The 18,285-nt window shown below is 39.8% G+C and overlaps 1 protein-coding gene across 2 annotated transcripts in view; it reads right to left on the bottom strand.

Moving 5' to 3' along the window:
- The window catches only part of dlg2 (discs, large homolog 2 (Drosophila)), an 876,537-nt gene that overhangs the window by 379,603 nt on the left and 478,649 nt on the right, over nucleotides 1-18,285 (bottom strand). For both annotated transcript variants that reach the window (XM_060825990.1, XM_060825991.1), the window contains exon 13: nucleotides 4,518-4,620. In XM_060825990.1, coding sequence (XP_060681973.1) covers nucleotides 4,518-4,620 — 103 coding nt within the window. The remainder of the gene's footprint in view (nucleotides 1-4,517; nucleotides 4,621-18,285) is intronic.

Below are 18,285 nucleotides of genomic sequence, written 5' to 3'. Positions count from 1 at the left end.
ATACAACCAGCTATCCCTAGTAGCCACACACTCAGACAACAAGCAACATGAATTCGACTGGGAAAACACTACTATCATAGGGCAAGCCAGACAGAGAACAGCCAGGGAATTCCTAGAGGCATGGCATTCATCCAAAAACTCCATCAACAAACACATCGACCTGGACCCAATATACCAACCACTACAGCGGACAGCTGAAACTGACACCCGGAAGCGGCAAGGACAGACCACTATAAATACCGGAAGAAACATCAAAGAAGCGCTTCGCAGGAGGGTCCAGAGCACTGATGATGTCGCCTAGCCAGGGGACGAAATGTTTGCAACAAAAACTTCCAGCTCGGCGAACAGAACCACAACAACGAGCACCCGAGCTACAAATCTTCGTACAAACCTTGAACCCTTAGTAACTATTGATTGGGTAAGTAATAGTGGAATTAATTTTTAAAAAACTCTGGTTGTGAAGTTTAATTTCATTATAAGTTTCAACAAAATGGCATCAAATATTAATCAAAATATAAATGGAAACTTCAATTACCTCAAATGTTCAGATTTTACAAAATTTCAGATAAATTACTACTTTTCATTGTTAAAATCTTAAGTACATTAATTCAAATGAGACAAAACTATAGGAAAGATTACAAACCAGAAGGGTGGTAAGAAAGGAATTATTTTTAAAACCGTAAGCAAATCCACATCTAATTTAAGAACTCTTTTAACATTTTTGTCATTCTGAAAATGTCAGCAATAATGTTGCCTCCCTATGTAAAGTAACAAATTCACTCCAAATACTAAATATTTTAAATATTGTCCTGTAAAGGCTGATCAATCACTACTCTGTAGAATTAATCCCAGCGCAAATTGTCTGGCACAAATGGAACCACAAACAAGACAACTGTTGCCAGAAAGTGTAATAATTTCACTTGCAATGAAATTTAAACAAATAGTTGGGATATTTGAAATAATATTTAAAATTTAGAACGATCTGGAAATTACTGTTTAACAAATGTACCAGCATAGTTTTAAACAAAATCTGAACCCAGCTGATACTAATGAACAAGCCAGATCCTAAAATGAAATCTAATTGGATAGTTTTTTTTTAAAAAGATTAGTTAATGTGGTGGCCAGCCATTAAAACGGAGTCATGTGAGGCTGCAGGGTTTCCTTAATGCCAGACACAAGACAAAACAAAAGTTATCTCGAGAAGACAGAAAAGGACATTCTAAAGTAAAATTTTTGACCCATTTTCCAACACCATCAATTTAGAGATTCAATCCCCAGAGCAATTAACTCTTTATATCAAATCTTTAAATTCCACTGAAGTGACTCCTGACATTTTCTTTGCCATAGATTGCCAAGGTAACTTGACGAGTCTTTTTCAAATCTTCTAACATGAACACTTCCACAATTTGAAAAGCTTAAGCTTTCTCAGTTACAGCAGATTTCTAACCAACTCTTCTGGTTTGGCAATTTCACAAAATACCCTTTTATTAGAGTGACTGCATTTTCCCCAAACTATCCTGTACTCCTACAAGGAAAAGGAAATGAAACTTGTTTTTGAACCCAGTCAGTTCACTTCTGAACTGCTCTGAAAAAATTCAATTTCTGGGTTTTCTAAACTAAAATTTAACTATTCTGAACTGAAAATAAAAATTTGGCTTTTCATGATTATCTGTCCATTTTAAACCCATACAGTATAAACATCTTACTCTGTTAACATCAGACAGTTCTACAGCCACTTGCTTTCCAAGCAATACTGGATTAGGTCAAAGTTCTGGCAGAGTTCTCTGACTTTTTCAGAATAGTTACCGACACCTATGTGCAATTTCTTTGAAATCCTAGGTCTAAAAGCAGCTTTTTTAAAATACATATAATACTATAGACCTTTCATCACAATGCAGGTAATATCATATTAATATATCTTGAGTTACTACAGTGACTTCAAAACATTGCACTGATGTAACATGTTGAGTTATTTTAATCATGGAAAGCTCTCTGTAAATGAAAAGTTTCTTCTGTAACTATATTCAAGGATCAACAATATTAGGGCAACTAATAACTATCAGTTATAACTTTAGGATTTTTAGTACATTGGATCATGATGGGGATTCGATTAATGCTACAAAGTAATAGCTAACATAATTCTGCACAAATGCCAGCAATAAACATACCAGTGTTAGTTATAGCTCAAATTTTCCAAACAATATAATAACAGTTCTGACCAAAATTAATCGTAAGAAAAGATATTTTAAAAACTTACTCGTCAGTAGTTTTTCAAGTCAGATTTCTGATGCAGACTGCTCTCTGGAGCATCTATTGTGAAAAACCTGACAGGTCTTGATGTTGTTCAGGAGACTCCAAGAATCCCCTGATACCACAACCCCCCTCCCCACTGCTTAATGACACTAGCTGCTGCATTCTGATAAGTAAATATTTCAATTGGCCCAGGAGTTCTCATTCTGCTATTGGGAGTGTTTCAGCAAATGGATAAATGTTTGGTTATTTAAGTATGTAAATAGACAAACAGTGGATGAGATAAGTGATACAAAGTGTTGGGTGCCAGCTGAGCAACGTTGAAGACTGGTAGTGTCACAAGTGGCAGGGTGGTACTGTATCTCGGGGCAGCAGAAGAAGGCTGCAGGAAAATAGGTGGACAATGGTTAGGGAGGTGTGGTTGTTGGTTGGAATGGCAGTAGAGAGACAGGTAGGAAAGGTATTGGTATGGTACAGTAGCAGCTGAATAGGGGTTGTCAGGATGATAAGTTAATAGCTGGGTTAGGTGGTAGGGTGCAAGGCTGACCCAAGTCTGTCTGGTAAAGAAAATGAGGTTGGGTTGCGTCAAGTTGGGGAAAAGGTCAGAATGGCATGAGGACTATGCAAATAAGGAAAGGCAACGGAGGGCTATTTGTACAGTTACCCAGAGATCAGAACTGATTTTGATCAGTCTAATACTTCCTGGGTAACTATCAACTAAACATTTTGGAACTTTAAGAAGTCTTTAGTTCTAACACAGAGTTAGAGATTTCTTCAGAGGTTTCTGAATGCAGGGTTAAAAAGTCCATCAGAAGTTTAAACTTTCTGGGCAATTCCTGAGTAGGCTGGTATTTCTGAGGGGTTCCAATGCGATTCTTGAGGGTACTTTCAGGCTTGGACTATTTAGAGGAAGCAAGATCTGGCCATTGTTAGTTATAGAATTGTCAGGATTTCCTTTACTCTGCTTTAACAATCCAACTGAAATTCAGAGTGCAACTTCTGCTGCACTTATTAATCTTTTCCAATTTCCACAATAGCTATTCTATGGTATTTGAGATGAAGTGACATTATCAATTAGTGTCAACTAATGTGAAGTTCTATGTTGAAGACTTGTGCTAGAACTTAAAAGTGAAAGCATACTTATTAATTCACAATATTACTCAATGCTAATTCAGAATACATTGCAGTAATCATTGCTCATGTTCTGATGCATTTTTCTTATGACAATATTATTGTTTTTGATAAATTGATTCCTTACAGATTTGAGAGGACCTATCTGGAGAACCTAGAGAAGTGGGAAAAATGTAAAAAGTGACCTTGACATGTTTGATTTTTGGCCTGTTTATTCACTTGCAGGAAACTGTAGATGGGGTGGTGGCTGTTATTTCTTAAGCTTGGTCCTGTTATTTTCCTTCAGTATTTTAAAGTCTGTCTAGATAATTCACCAAAAGACTTAATGTGGTTCTCGTGGAGCCTTTATCTGCAGAAACTATGTTTAGATCCTGACAAATAAAAAAGTCATTACAATAGATCTATTAATTAACTGCTAGGAGCAAATTACTGTAGATGTCTGGAATTTGAACTGAAAATAACAAATGCTGGAGATCACAGTGGGTCAGGCAGCATCCATGCAGAGAGAGAGCAAGCTAATGTTTCGAGTCTAAATGATGCTTCAGAGCCCGATGAAGAGTCACCAAGACTCGAAACGTTAGTTTGCTCTCTCTCCATGGATGCTGCCTGACCCACTGTGATCTCCTGCATTTGTTGTCTTCAGTCATTAATTAACTCATCTGTAGTTTGTGAATGAAGATCTAAAGATTTGAAAGCTATTTCTTCTCTGCTTTCAGCCTGAGGAGCACATCTTTGCTGATCAGACATCCTAATTACTTGAGAGAAGCAGGTACCCATCTTGAACAGGAATTAACTGTATTTCCACATTATTTTGAGCTCAAACACTAAATTCACACAAGGTAAGTTTCTCGCATTAAAATAAGAAAATAACACAATGAAGGCCACTTCAGAAGAAAAAATGTCTGTGCTGTGATTACCACAAAATTTTGGATTTTCAGAGATAAATCCTTTAATTCTTAGGCGTCCCCAAGAATGGATATAGGTTTATTTTTAAGTTCTCCCTAAACTCTTAATAGTATGGCTATGCTTGACTAACTGTTCTCACAAAACCTTGACTGTCAGTATATTAAGTATGCTCAAATGAATCTCAGTACAATAATCCTTAAATACAGGTTGGTACAAATCATAGTTCTTACCTTCAGGTCTGTACTGAGCAACCATAGTCACAGTCTGGCCTGCTCCTTTTAGAGCCAGTGCAGCCTGCTCATGTGTTGCAGCACGCAGATCTATGCCATTTACCTGTGTAAGTAAAACAAAGCAGTTAATTTACAGTTTTAGCAAAACGAGACAGTTTTTTTCATCAAACAGATTTGTGTGCTGCAAATGATGTAATGTTACATATAAACAGGGTAAATGTGAAAATCCTAATACAAAATAAAATTAGGATTGACAAACATTACAGTACATAAACTAAAATATTTACAGACTATGAATTTTAGTTTGGTGATCCATAGCAATGATAATCAATGAGGTATGAATTACTGCTCAAAAGTGCAGTATTCAGCTGATCAAAGTTAAGGGCAACCACATCATCAGCTGGTTCATCTGTTCAAATGGGGATAAAGCAGTCACAACAATTGCACAGGACTATTGAAACATGACTGGGTTCCTTCCAGTGTACCTTTGGCATGAGTCCAACGGGGGAGGGGGCACTGGTTTATTTGGCTAAGCCATCTTTTTGACTGGCACAAATCGAGCACATCTGGAAACCTGCTGTTTAATATTTTGATATTTCAATCTGTAACATTCAATATGCTCCAGACCAATAACATCAGAACACTGGGGCAGATTTGTGGGGCCGATATGACAATCCATATCCTGGTACTTCTACTCAAAATTAGTTCAAAGTTAACTTCTAGTGATTTAAAGCATATTCTCCTAATCGGTAAATTTCAGAACAAAACGGAATTTACAGGAAAGACTAGGCAATTTATGAGAAACAGAACACTGTTCTGAACACATCAACTCGAAACATTAACTCTTTTGTCTCTCTACAGATGCTGCCACATCTGCATTTTCTCCTTTCCTTTCAGATTTTTAGCATCTGCAGTACTTTGCTTTTACTTACATATTTTTCTGTAGTTTTTGATCTTGCACTCATCAAAATGTTTCACAAGAATATCAGTTCAGGAAAAAAAAACGTCATTTACACTGAGAGGAGAATGCTGATTAGTTGACAAGAAGGCTCTGATGGGTAGAGGCACTGTCATGGAGAATGCACCCATTACTGCTGACTGACAGTTTACAGTGAGGCTTGGCTTAATTTTTTAAAATTGACAATCTGTACCAAACAGCACATCTCTTTGGCTGTTTGCTTTCAATGAGATGCCGACCATTTACAACAGGCCCGTGCTTGCAAAACTCATCACAGATTATCTAACATTAGATGTGATTCTGATATTTGATAACACAATGTGTTGGATATTTCTGAGTGAGTGAAGAATTATGCTGGCAACCAATTTAGGATATCAGTCAAGTTCGCCATGTGGCATACTTGAATGTACTGGAAGATATATATATTAATATATAGGGCCCTGTTCTGTGTAACAGAAAGAATGTGTATATTGACCGTGGCTGTTTCTACTCAACAAATTAGGAGGTAGCCATTTGCTGGTTTATTTCTCGGGGAAATGCCCTGATCAATCAGTTAACCCACCGTGTTTAATGCTTAGACAAAGCCTGACTGCTAACTGTCAATTAGCAGTAATGGGTGCTATCCCATTGCAATGCCTCTACCGATCAGGGTCCACTTGCAAAGCAAGCAGCACTGTCCTCTCATGCAGAATAAACGTCAGTTTTCCCTTAAATTTATCTTCTTGCAAGATGTCCTGATGAGTACAAGACGACAAACTTCGATAAAAGGTGTCTTTTTTCAGCAAACTAAAGTAACATATCAACATAAAGGCACACTTCAAATGTAAGAAAAGACTGAATTTCAAACTCATAACAAATGCAATTCTGACAATGCTAATTGATTCTCTTTAAAAATGTTAGAATACTATCAGGTGAGTACTGGAGCATGTGATACTGACAGAAACATAAGTACAAACATTCTACAGGTTATAAAGAAAACAATAATTGTTTCAGGTGAGTGACGTATTTGTTCTGTTCACTCAGTGGAATTGGAATGAAACACAATCATTTGTGATTTGCTGCCGATAATACATAGGCAAATCACAAAATGGGATGGAGGGTCAAGAGGAAAATTTTGGGAGTGACTGCTATTCAAAGACCACCTATGGTTTCTTAACAGGAAGTTCATAAAAGAGAATATCATAAAGACATAGCAACTAATCCTGGATTTCCAGAATATTGGATGTAGACGCAGAAGTAATCTCAGGGCAACTGAACAACCGGAAAGAAGTTTTTTTTTCCCTGACATGCAATGCAAGCCAAAGCTAACCAGCATGCATTGAGAGAAGTAACAGAATAAGTTAATAAAAATAGTACTCATCCAAGACTGTATTTGAAGCAACAAATTAATAACCTCACTACAATTGCTAAGATATTCCTTCACATCTACTTTAGAGAATTTACATTAATATTTAATTAATTCAGATTTAACTTAGATAAATATGAGGTGTTGAATTTTGCTAAGGCATACTAAGGCAGGGCTTATACAGTTAATAATAGGGCGCTGAACAGAGACTCAGGGGCACAGATGCATAGTTCCTTGAAAGTAGAGTCATAGGTAAACAGAGTGGTGAAGAAGGTGTTTGGCATTTAGTTTGATTAGATTACTTACAGTGTGGAAACAGGCCCTTTGGCCCAACAAGTCCACACCGACCCGCCGAAGCGCAACCCACCCATACCCCTACATATACCCCTTACCTAACACTACGGGCAATTTAGCATGGCCAATTCACCTGACCCGCATGTCTTTGGACTGTGGGAGGAAACCGGAGCACCCGGAGGAAACCCATGCAGACATGGGGAGAACGTGCAAACTCCACACAGTCAGTCGCCTGAGGCAGGAATTGAACCCAGGTCCCTGGCGCTGTGAGGCAGCAGTGCTAACCACTGTGCCACCGTGCCGCCCATGTTTACCTTCATTGGTCAGAACACTGAGTATAGGAATTTGGATGTTATATTGTGGCTGTACAGAATACTGCATACAATTCTGGCTGTCCTTCTATAGGAAAGATGTTGTTAGACTTGAGAGGGGGCAGAAAAGATTGGCAAGGATATTGACAGGACTGGAGGGTTTAAGGGCTTTTGCCTGAAACGTCGATTTTCCTACTCCTCGGATGCTGCCTGACCTGCTGTGCTTTTCCAGCACCACTCTAATCTAAACTCTGATTTCCAGCGTCTGCAGTCCTCACTTTTGTCTGGAGGGGTTGAGTTATACAGGGAGGCTGAATAGGCTGGCTTTTTTCCCCTGGGATGTCAGAGGCTGAGGTGACCTTATAAAGGTTTATAAAATCATGAGGGGCAATATCCAAGGTCTTTCTTCCAAGGGGAATCCAATAGTAGAGGGCATAGGTTCAAGGTGAGAGGGGAAAAATTTAAAAGGGACCTGAGGATAACTTTTTTCTTGCAGAGGGTGGTATCTGAATGGAATGAGCTGCCAGAGGAAGTGGTGGAGGTTGGTATAATGACAATATTTAAAAGGCATCTGGATGGTTATATGAACAGGATGAGTTTAGAGGAATATGGGTCAAATGCTAGCAAATGGGACTGGGTCAGAGTGGCATGTCTGGTTGGTGTGGATGAGTTGGACCGAAGAGTCTCTTTCTGTGCTATATGACTCTGACATCTCCCATACACCTTTCTTTCAACTACTGTCCCCTGTTTCTAGTAGAAGCTTGGTAATGTATATCAATCTCAGCCCAGAACTATGAATGTATAGACAACCAGTGGTCTGACAGTGCATTGTGATTGTAAGCAAATGAATGAATCATGGCCCCTCACTGGATACATGTTACGTATGATAACTTTCTAACAATATGAACTATATGAATGGAGAGGGTGTACAATCCCTTCTAATTAATAAACACTGCAGATTTAGCTGAGGGAGACAAGCAACACGTGTACAATGACTTCCTGGACCTGTGAGAATGCAACCATTCTAGTGAAACTGACAGCCATTGTGCTTGACTGAGACTCATATCTGGCAATGCTGACATAATTGATCATATTGAAGATCAAGCCATCAGTGGCTGAGGTTTATGGGCTCATTCTAGAACCAGTTATATGAATTCTGAAGTTTCATTCACATTTTTCAGCATCTTTCCATTGATTGTATTTAATCCAATTCATTGTTTATCCTCCAGTAATGTAATGTTTAATTCTTCGCCATGTTAACTTGTTTCTTCCAAATTATTCTCTTCATGGACCCCCACGCTTTATAGCCATCCCTAATTTGGCACTTCACGTAATTGTGGTGTCAGCAAATGTCAAACATTATAGACTGTATTCTATGTAAAAGGAGAACAAGAGTGGACCATGTACTCATCTGATTATCTACCTCTTAAAGCATTATAATATCACTCGCAGATTTATTGTTCATCAAACTTGAAAGGATTATATAGCCAATGCTATAGGGAAAATAAATAAGGTGCAAAATATATGTGCAAAACAAAGTAAATCACCTTTTAATTTATACAACATGTTGGTTCGTATGTTGCATTGGGTTTTGATCTTTTAATATTGAGGCTTTGAAAAGGCTGTGCAGGAGGGCTATGATGAGTAACTACACCTTCACTTGAAAAATATATGGAAGGAGCTATGTCATCGTAACATCAGATTACCTGGAACTTGAGCATGAGTCTATAAAATTCCAGAAGAGTGAGACAACATTCTCGCTAACTATCTCTTGCATATAGTTATGTTCAATAAAGTCTGTTAACATTCCTTCATATCAGTTTGGACCTAATTATATAGGTTACAAATTTAATTCCAAATTTAAAGTTCCTCATTATGCAAAGAAGTTGATTTTTTAAAAAGTCTCTTTACTACAGAGAATTACAGAGAAAGACAAATTTGAAATTTATACGGAATAGTATTCCTGACAATTTATTATTTCAATTGAATCATTTAGGAAGGCCACTGGTTTTACAGATTATCTAATGGTACAACTAGGTTACATGTCAAAGGCTTTTAATTTTCCAAAAAAAAGAGCCGGCCTGGGGACCTAGCCTTGGGTTTATGTAATGAATGTGGGTTTGTTGATTTCTTTAAACTAGAGTTGATCTTGTTTCTGACTGGGTTGGAGATTACATCATACAAGAATTAGGCAACAATAATCAGAAAAAGGAGTACTCTCCTGGACTACATTTGCTGGTCTTATAGATCAAAGAAGCCCAGTCAAATACTTTGCCCTAATTGGCCTGTACTTTGACCTTACTTTGAGTCTTTCCTTACAGATTAAATAACTCTAGGAGAGATGAGGATGTATGTATTGTGATGTAACAACTGGGCCAAAATAGATCATACATTAATAGGACTAAATATTTGGGGCCTCCCAAACTGGGATAGAAGTGGGGAGTAAGATGCCTAAAAGTATGATATGCCTAAAAGTATGATATCAGTTGGCAGGTTCAGATTCGTGGAATCATTCATGGCATTGGAGAAGTGAGGTCAGGACACAAAGATCGGTCATCCTTATGAAGTGGGCAGTTCATTAGTCTCAATAAGATTTTTAGATTACTTAGTGTGGAAACAGGCCCTTCAGCCCAACAAGTCCACACCGACCTGCCAAAGCGCAACCCACCCATACCCCTAAATTTACCCCTTACCTAACACTACGGGCAATTTAGCATGGCCAATTCACCTGACCTGCACATCTTTGGACTGTGGGAGGAAACCGGAGCACCCGGAGGAAACCCACGCAGACACAGGGAGAACGTGCAAACTCCACACAGTCAGTCGCCTGAGTCGGGAATTGAACCCAGGTCTCCAGCGCTGTGAGGCAGCAGTGCTAACCACTGTGCCACCGTGCTTGTTAAAGTTGGGTTTAGGAGATCTCCTAGTTGTCTTCCAGTTTGATTAAATGGCGGGAAGCAGATCAATTGGCTGGAGGCAGGCACTCAATGGCAGGTCTGCAGGCTTTCTCAGCTTACCTTCATGAGAATGCAATCAAAGACTGCCCTATAGACTGTTTATACCAAACCCTAATTGAAGTTTATGAAATTGACAGAGGGCATAAACATGTTGGGCACCCTTCCAGATAAATATCATGTAACCCGGTTCTTCTCTGACGCAGAAAATCTTCCAATTTATCCTCCACTTTAGACAGCATGCCTGCTGCCCTAATTAGATTGAAAACCAACCTTCCAGCCTGCAGATAAAGGAATCACTTCTTAACTTTCTGCTTTGTAGTGATTTCTGAGCCAAAAACAAACTTCCTACTGTGGTGAAAATTTGGCACATAGTCAAAAGCATAATTTTAGAATCCCAAAGTTTGGGTGAAAGTTGAGTTTTTTTTTCCTCTTGCTTTTTGTGTGCCACTGACCTAGCCAGCATTTATTGCCAATCCCTAACTGCCCTTGAACTTGAGTAGCCCATTTCATCCGGCATTAAGAGTCAACTACGTTATTGTGGATCTGCAGTCATATGTAGACCATTGCATTTAAGTGTGGCAGATAATCTTCCTTAAGGGAATATAAACGAATCAGGTGGTGTTTCATAGTTACTATTACTGAGACATCTAGCAATTTCAAATTGATTGATCCATGGAATTAAAATTCTTCCTGCTGCCAGGGTGCACTTGATTCCATCTCTCAAGAAGCATTAGCCTGGACATTGGGATTACTAATCCAGTTACATTGACTATGCAATCTCATGCTCAGTTAGATCATTCAAAATAAGATGCCTTAGTAGGTAAAAATTAAAATTCAAGATTGCTGAGGTTGTTAGATTTGCTGATTGCAATGCAAATCCCTTTGAGCTAGGTGAGGGTTGGGGATTGGAGCAGTTTGATAGGTGGATCTTTCATTCGTACTAAGAGACTGCCTTTTTGCTGACTCTGTTAGGTCCTGGACGACCAGAAGAAGTTGGATCTCCATGAAGCTGGTCACCTCCCCATCTGTTGGGGACAACAATAACATCAACAAAATGTCTACAGCTTGATAAAATGGCTTTTTAATTCAATCTACTCATGCAAATTGGCTCCCTTCATCTGTTTGGTTGGAAGCAACCAATCTCATGGTGAAATAGCAGAAGTTATTTTATCTGCCTCCAGCCTCAGTTACTTTCATTCTAGGCAAATAAAATTTATCCCATAGAGTAATTATAATGCAATTCAGTTGACAGTTCAAAGCATAGGTCAGTAGTGTGGAGGAATGCTGTGTATTTACCTGGATGACTGCAGCTCCAATAACACCCAAGAAACTTGATATAATCCATGACAAAGAAACATGCTTGAATGGCATGCCCCATGCCACTGTCAACATTCACTCCTTCATGAGCAACATGCAGCAGCGCAGTGTGTACCATCTACAAGATTTATTGGAGTAACTCATCAAAATTTCTCTGGCACTATATTCCAAAACTCCAATCTTTGCCATCTAGAAGGACGTGGACAGCAGATGCATGAAAAGTTCCCTATCAAGTCACACCATCCTGAATTAGTACTACATTGCTGTTCCTTTGCAGTCACTACATCATAATCTCTCTTTCTAACAGCATCATAGGTATCCTTACATCCCAAGGACTGTAGAAGTTTAAGAAGACAGTTTATCACCGCCAGGGCAATTAGCGGTGAGTAATAAATGCGGGCTTAGTCAATTGACACTCACATCCATGAATTGAGTTGACAAGTGGCAAGTAACATTGACATCACTCTATTGCCAGACAAAGACTGTCTTCAATAAAAACCAATCTATCTACTGCCCCTGACATTCAATGGCATTATCATAACTGAATCCTCAGGACTTCCACTGACCACAATCTCAACCGGACTCACTATAAATCATGACTACTACAGCAGGCCAGAGGCTAGGAGTTACTTTGTGGCGAGTAACTCAATCCCTGACTCCCAACATCTGTCCACCATCCACAAGGCACAAAGTCAAGAGTGTGATGGAATATGCCCCATGCCTGAATGGTTGTGGGTCCAACAACATCCAAAATGTTTAATACCATCCAAGACAAAACAGCCTGCTTGATTGGCACCACACCCACAAATCTCCACTTTCTCCACCACCAACACTCAGTAGCAGCAGTGTATTCTAGCTCCAAGTTCCACTGCAGAAATTCACCAAAAATGTTGAGACAGCACTTTTCAAATCTACTTCCATCTAGAAGAACAAGGACAACAGATACATGGGTGAGCTGAAAATGTGTTGCTGGTTAAAGCACAGCAGGTCAGGCAGCATCCAAGGAACAGGAAATTCGACGTTTCGGGCCGGAGCCCTACATCATTCCTGATGAAGGGCTCCGGCCCGAAACGTCGAATTTCCTGTTCCTTGGATGCTGCTTGACCTGCTGTGCTTTAACCAGCAACACATTTTCAGCTCTGATCTCCAGCATCTGCAGACCTCACTTTTTACTACAACAGATACATGGGAACACCACCAACTATAAGCTCTCTTCCAAGCCATCCACCATCCTAACTTGGAAATATATTGCTGTTCCTTCATTGTCGCTGGGTTAAATTCCTGAAATTTCATCCCTAATGGCATTGTGCATCTACCTACAGCACATGAACTGAAACAGTTCAAGAGGGCAGCTCATCACCTTCTCAAAGACAACCATGGACAGGCAATAAATGACCATGTCCCACGAGAGAATTTTAAAAAATTAAAAATGTAGATCTTGTATGAGTGGAAAAAAAAACTTCCATTCTCAGGATCTGCTTGCACTCCTCTAAACATACTGATTTGGAGATGTTGCCATGATTTTGTTGGCCATGGAGTTAATTGCAGACTTGTACAATGCAGTTTAACAGTTTTTTTAAAAACAGTGTACATGCTTTACAGTTTTTAATGAAAAAACCAAAGCAGCAATTTATTGCTGACATCTGACTGCTTCAGGGATCCTTGTTTCATCTTTACAATCCAATGTACTTTATGGTAAGATGGAATAAATGTTACTGTAGTGCTTTCAGGAGGCTTGTGTTCCGCACACGCAATACAAGTACAGTACTATCAAACAATGCAAGATCAATGTTTACAGTGTAGTACAGGACATTTCTTCTTTTATTTTGTGAAGCCACTCAGTTTTAGACACTGACTACTTTCAGCAGCACGTTATCTGTCACTAATTCTGCCTTTAACTTCTCATATTGTAACAAGATTCATGCCCTTGCAAAATGACTGTAATCATATAGACTTTAATGTTACAAGTTGTTTTACTAACATTAATATTGCTGCAATAGTACTGTGGCTAAGAAGGTCAGCTACTTTAAAACTTCAAAGTTACTGATGAAGATTATCTAGTCATTTGTGGATACGTAGAAGTCAATAACAAAATTCTGGCATGGCTAGCAATGTAATTATCTTTTGGTAAGTGGTGCAGAGTGTGAACATTCTACTTCACCGATGCATGTGCCTAATATTCACTAGTGTTAATAAAGGCTATTGCATCTTGCTATCCATCAGAGTAATTGACTTCAATTTCCAATATGGTCATGCTGCATAAGAAACTAGAAAAGTTTCTTTTCTTCAATGCACCATAAGAATACAACCCTAATCACATTTCTTGACATTTGTCATGAAGTATGATTTCACATGTGGTTGGAGTGAGTGAGGACAGGTGAAGATGCTGTCAACACTTCAATAAGTTAAATTCTGTTTAATGATCGATCATCCATTGCCATTCTGTACCTTTGTACAGTGACATTCAAAATACTTTGCAACTTAGGGTTGAATTCTGGCTAAAAATTAGTTACCCTGATGAACAATGCTGATTCTTTCATGTTAAATCAGGTCAGAAGTGCATGAACAGCTTTGACACAGTTGTGTGTAAATACGAATCCATTGTTGTAGGAAATTCAGCAGTCAGTATGGGCAAAGCAAAATGTACGGCTCATAAGTGGCAAGTAACTTGTGCATTACACAAATGTCAGGAATAGAATCTGACCATCTGCTTTTAAAATCAAAAGCATTACGATTCACTGAGTTCCCACACTACCAACATCCTGTATTTACCTTTGACCAAAAACTAAATGAACCAGCCACATAAATACTGTGACCACAACAACAGGCATGAGAGAATTTTATAGTGAATAACTCTCCTTCTGACTCACGAGAAACCTGTTCACTATCTACAATGCACATGTCAAGAGTAAGGAATAATCTCCACTTCACTGGATACATACAACTTCAACAATGTGAAAGAAATTCAACATCATCCAGATCAAAGCAGCCCACTTGATTAACGCCCTACCACCTACTATCAACATTTACTCCAAACACCAGTAGCAACAGTATGTATCTTAGACAAAATATACTGTAGCAAATAATGAAGCCTCCTTCAATAGCATCTTTTAAACCAGGGACCACTACAAAGACAGCGGGCGCATGGGAGCAAAACTATCTGCAATTTTCCCTCCAAACCACACATAATTGTGGCTGCTCACTTAACATCAGTGTTTTTTCACTATCACTGGGCTTAAATCCTCTAACATCCTTCCGCACAGCACTTTGGGTCAAGGAATGTGCAAGAGCAGGGCCCCAATCCTCGCAGTCATCAGTTACTAAAGGAACAGATGAACAGAGGATCCTAACACAGGCAGTCAGCAGCACCCAAAAGCAAAGCAGAGAAGCGGATGACCTGAGACTGGCAGTCAGCAGCACCTGGAGGATGGAATGAAAGGGGGATGCAAGACAGGCAGTCAGTTGCATCTAGAGAGTAGAGGAACTGTGAGAGGCAGTTAACAGGACCCAGAGGTGCAGTCGAGCAAAGTATCCTGAGACATTTTGAAAGCAACAGTGAACAGTGACATTGCAGGAAAGCTATTATATGACTGTTTGGCGGAGGAGTGGACAGAGAGAGACTTGTGGCAGATACACAGAGTGTAGGGAAGGATATCCTGTATATGTAGGGTTTAGAAGAAAGGTCAAACTGATATCACAGGAACATTGTAAGTTGATTGTTTGGTGAGCAGCTGCCTATAGGAACTGTGTGTAAAGTGCTGAATTAAAAAAAATGTTAACAACAACCTGTAATTAGCTAACTTATTATTTAAGTTAAAAATCACACAACACCAGGTTATAGTCCAGCAGGTTTAATTGGAAGCACACTAGCTTTCGGAGCAACGCTCCTTCATCAGGTGATTGTGGAGGGCTCGATCGTAACACAGAATTTATAGCAAAAATTTGCAGTGTGATGTAACTGAAATTATACATTGAAAAATTGATTGTCTGTTAAGCTTTTCATCTATTAGAACACAGTGATAGTTTCACTTCTTTCATGTGTAAATCACAAAACCCTTCTTTTTCAAGTTGCATTCTCGGGTTAGCTGCTAACAATGGTGATAGCTAGACAATATATTGAAGGTGTTAGCCCCCTGTGTTCTCTGTCTATGACCTGATGTTTAGATTGATCCTAATCTAATAAGTGAGATAACAGTGTTTTACATAAATTCCTGCAGTTTTTGAGCGCAGAGTTCTACATGAATATATGCAGTTTTTGAGCAAATTCACCCCACAAAATATATGTCTGCATGTGGGTCTTTGTCTGTCTGTGTGTATCTGTCTGTCTGGGGTAGAGGTTGTGAGTGTGTGTGTGTGTGTGTGTGTGTGTGTGGTGGGTGCAGAGTGTCTTAAGTCTGTGAGGGGGTGCATGTGTGAGCATGGGAGGGTGCGTGTGGGTATCTGTGTGCACATCTGTGTGTACCTGTGTCCGTGTGTATGTGAGAGTGTGTGTGTGTGTGTAGGAATATCTGTGTGTGGCTACTAAGGATAGCTGGTCATGTCGTTTCGTGGCCAGTTGGTGTCACGACACGACCAGCTATTCTTAGTAGCCACACACGCAGATGACAAGCAACCTGAATTCGACTGGGACAACACTACTATTATAGGACAAGCCAAACAGAGAACAGCCAGGGAATTTCTAGAGGCATGGTACTCATCCACAGATTCAATCAATAAGCACATCGACCTGGACCCAACATACCGACTGCTGGAACTGACAACTGGAAGCGGCAGATTCAAACCACTACAAATGCCGAAGAAAAGATTACAGAAGCGCTTCACAGGAGGCTCCCAAGCACTGAGGATGTCACCTAGACAGGGGACGAAACGTCTGCAACACAAATTCCCAGCTCGGCGAACAGAACCACAACAACTAGTATGATCTTGGACAAACACATCTGCACCAAATGTTTGAAGTTCGAGAGCCTTAGACTCTCAGTTTATCAGCAGGAGGCTGAAAGATAAACACCTTAGTTTACAGATGCAAAACACATCAGGAAGGGGGCAAGTTACATGGACATTTTATTCCAGGAGGTAGTCACATCCTATAAGATAGGGTGTTCTGATTTGGTCACTGTCAAGGAAAGGAGGGTGTGACTCTGGAAAGTTAGGTGTACAGGAGCCTTTGTAAATGAACACGTTTGAGGTTCTTTGATTGTTTGATAGTTTGGGAGTGAGGGCTGGGTCAGACAACTGACTATGGCACCATGGTACAGGAAATCATTTAATCAGGGGAACAAAAAAGAATAGTGTCAGTGTGTGACAATGTAGTGAAAGGGACTTAAAATGTTCTCTGCAGCAATGAATGAGATTCAAAAGGCTGTGATGCTTACTTAGTACTAGGGCTTAGGACAACTCCTCTGGACTGGAGATCAACATAAAGTGAAAAGGGGTGGGGTGGGGGGGGAATCTAGTCACCATGGTCCAAAGAGGTACCAATGATAAAGGAGAATAAAGAAAGAGGTTCTGAATAGTTAATATGAGGAGCAGAACTTGGAAGGAGACAGTATGGGAGAAGTAGTTTCTGGCTTGTGTGGCACTAATGCCAGCATTGGGGTAGTGGGGGCTGTACTATTGGAATGGTCAATCCCTGAACTATGCAGGGAACGATGTTCTTGTGAACCATGTAACAGACATAGTATTAAAATAAGGTATAAGGTAAAAGATCATATTTGGCAAGATGTGTAAATCACTGACTAGCAAGAAAACAAAAGAGAAAGGCATTAGATGGGAAATCGTAAACAGATCTTGATAAAATGTGTTTAATTATTTTACCATTTTACCAGTTTTTGGCTGTGTCCTTTTCATCGAGTTTCAGGGAGGGTTTGTGTCTGTGGGGCCCAACAAGTATTCTCAAACAGCACTTCCAAATGCATCTCATCAAGTACCAATCTTGTGTCTTTTTTGCCCAAAGCTAGCCCAATTCTCCTGTTTGCTGTTGTGGTTCTGTTCGCCGAGCTGGAAGTTTTTGCTGCAAACGTTTCGTTCCCTGGCTAGGGAACATCATCAGTGCTGTTGGAGCCTCCTGTGAAGCGCTGCTTTGATGTTTCTTCCGGTATTTATAGTGGTTGTTCTTGCCGCTTCCGGGTGTCAGTTTCAGCTGTAGTAGTTTGTATGTGGGGTCCAGGTCGATGTGTCTGTTGATGGATGTTCTTGCCGCTTCCGGGTGTCAGTTTCAGCTGTAGTGGTTTGTATATGGGGTCCAGGTCTATGTGTCTGTTAATGGAGTTTGTGGATGAATGCCATATTTGCTGCAGCCTGAAGAATTTGCTGCTGGCCTAATATCCCAAAATAGACTGGCATCCTTGGCACCAGCGACATCTTTGAAACATGGTTGCTCACTCAGACAAGAATTCGGAAACTCAACTGCTCAATTGTAAACATGCCCAGAGGAGGATGTGGCAGACAAGGGGAAACTGGTAGCATGATTTGCCAACAGAGACCTCAGGATCCTGATGGATGGAGTGATGCTGTCAATGACCGTGAATAGGTAATGGTAAACGTTCAAGGAGCACATTGGGGAACTATAGCAACTGTTTATTCCTGT

Source organism: Hemiscyllium ocellatum, chromosome 6 (genome assembly GCF_020745735.1).
Source record: "Hemiscyllium ocellatum isolate sHemOce1 chromosome 6, sHemOce1.pat.X.cur, whole genome shotgun sequence".
NCBI lineage: Eukaryota > Metazoa > Chordata > Chondrichthyes > Orectolobiformes > Hemiscylliidae > Hemiscyllium > Hemiscyllium ocellatum.
This window is presented reverse-complemented; position numbering and strand designations above follow the sequence as displayed.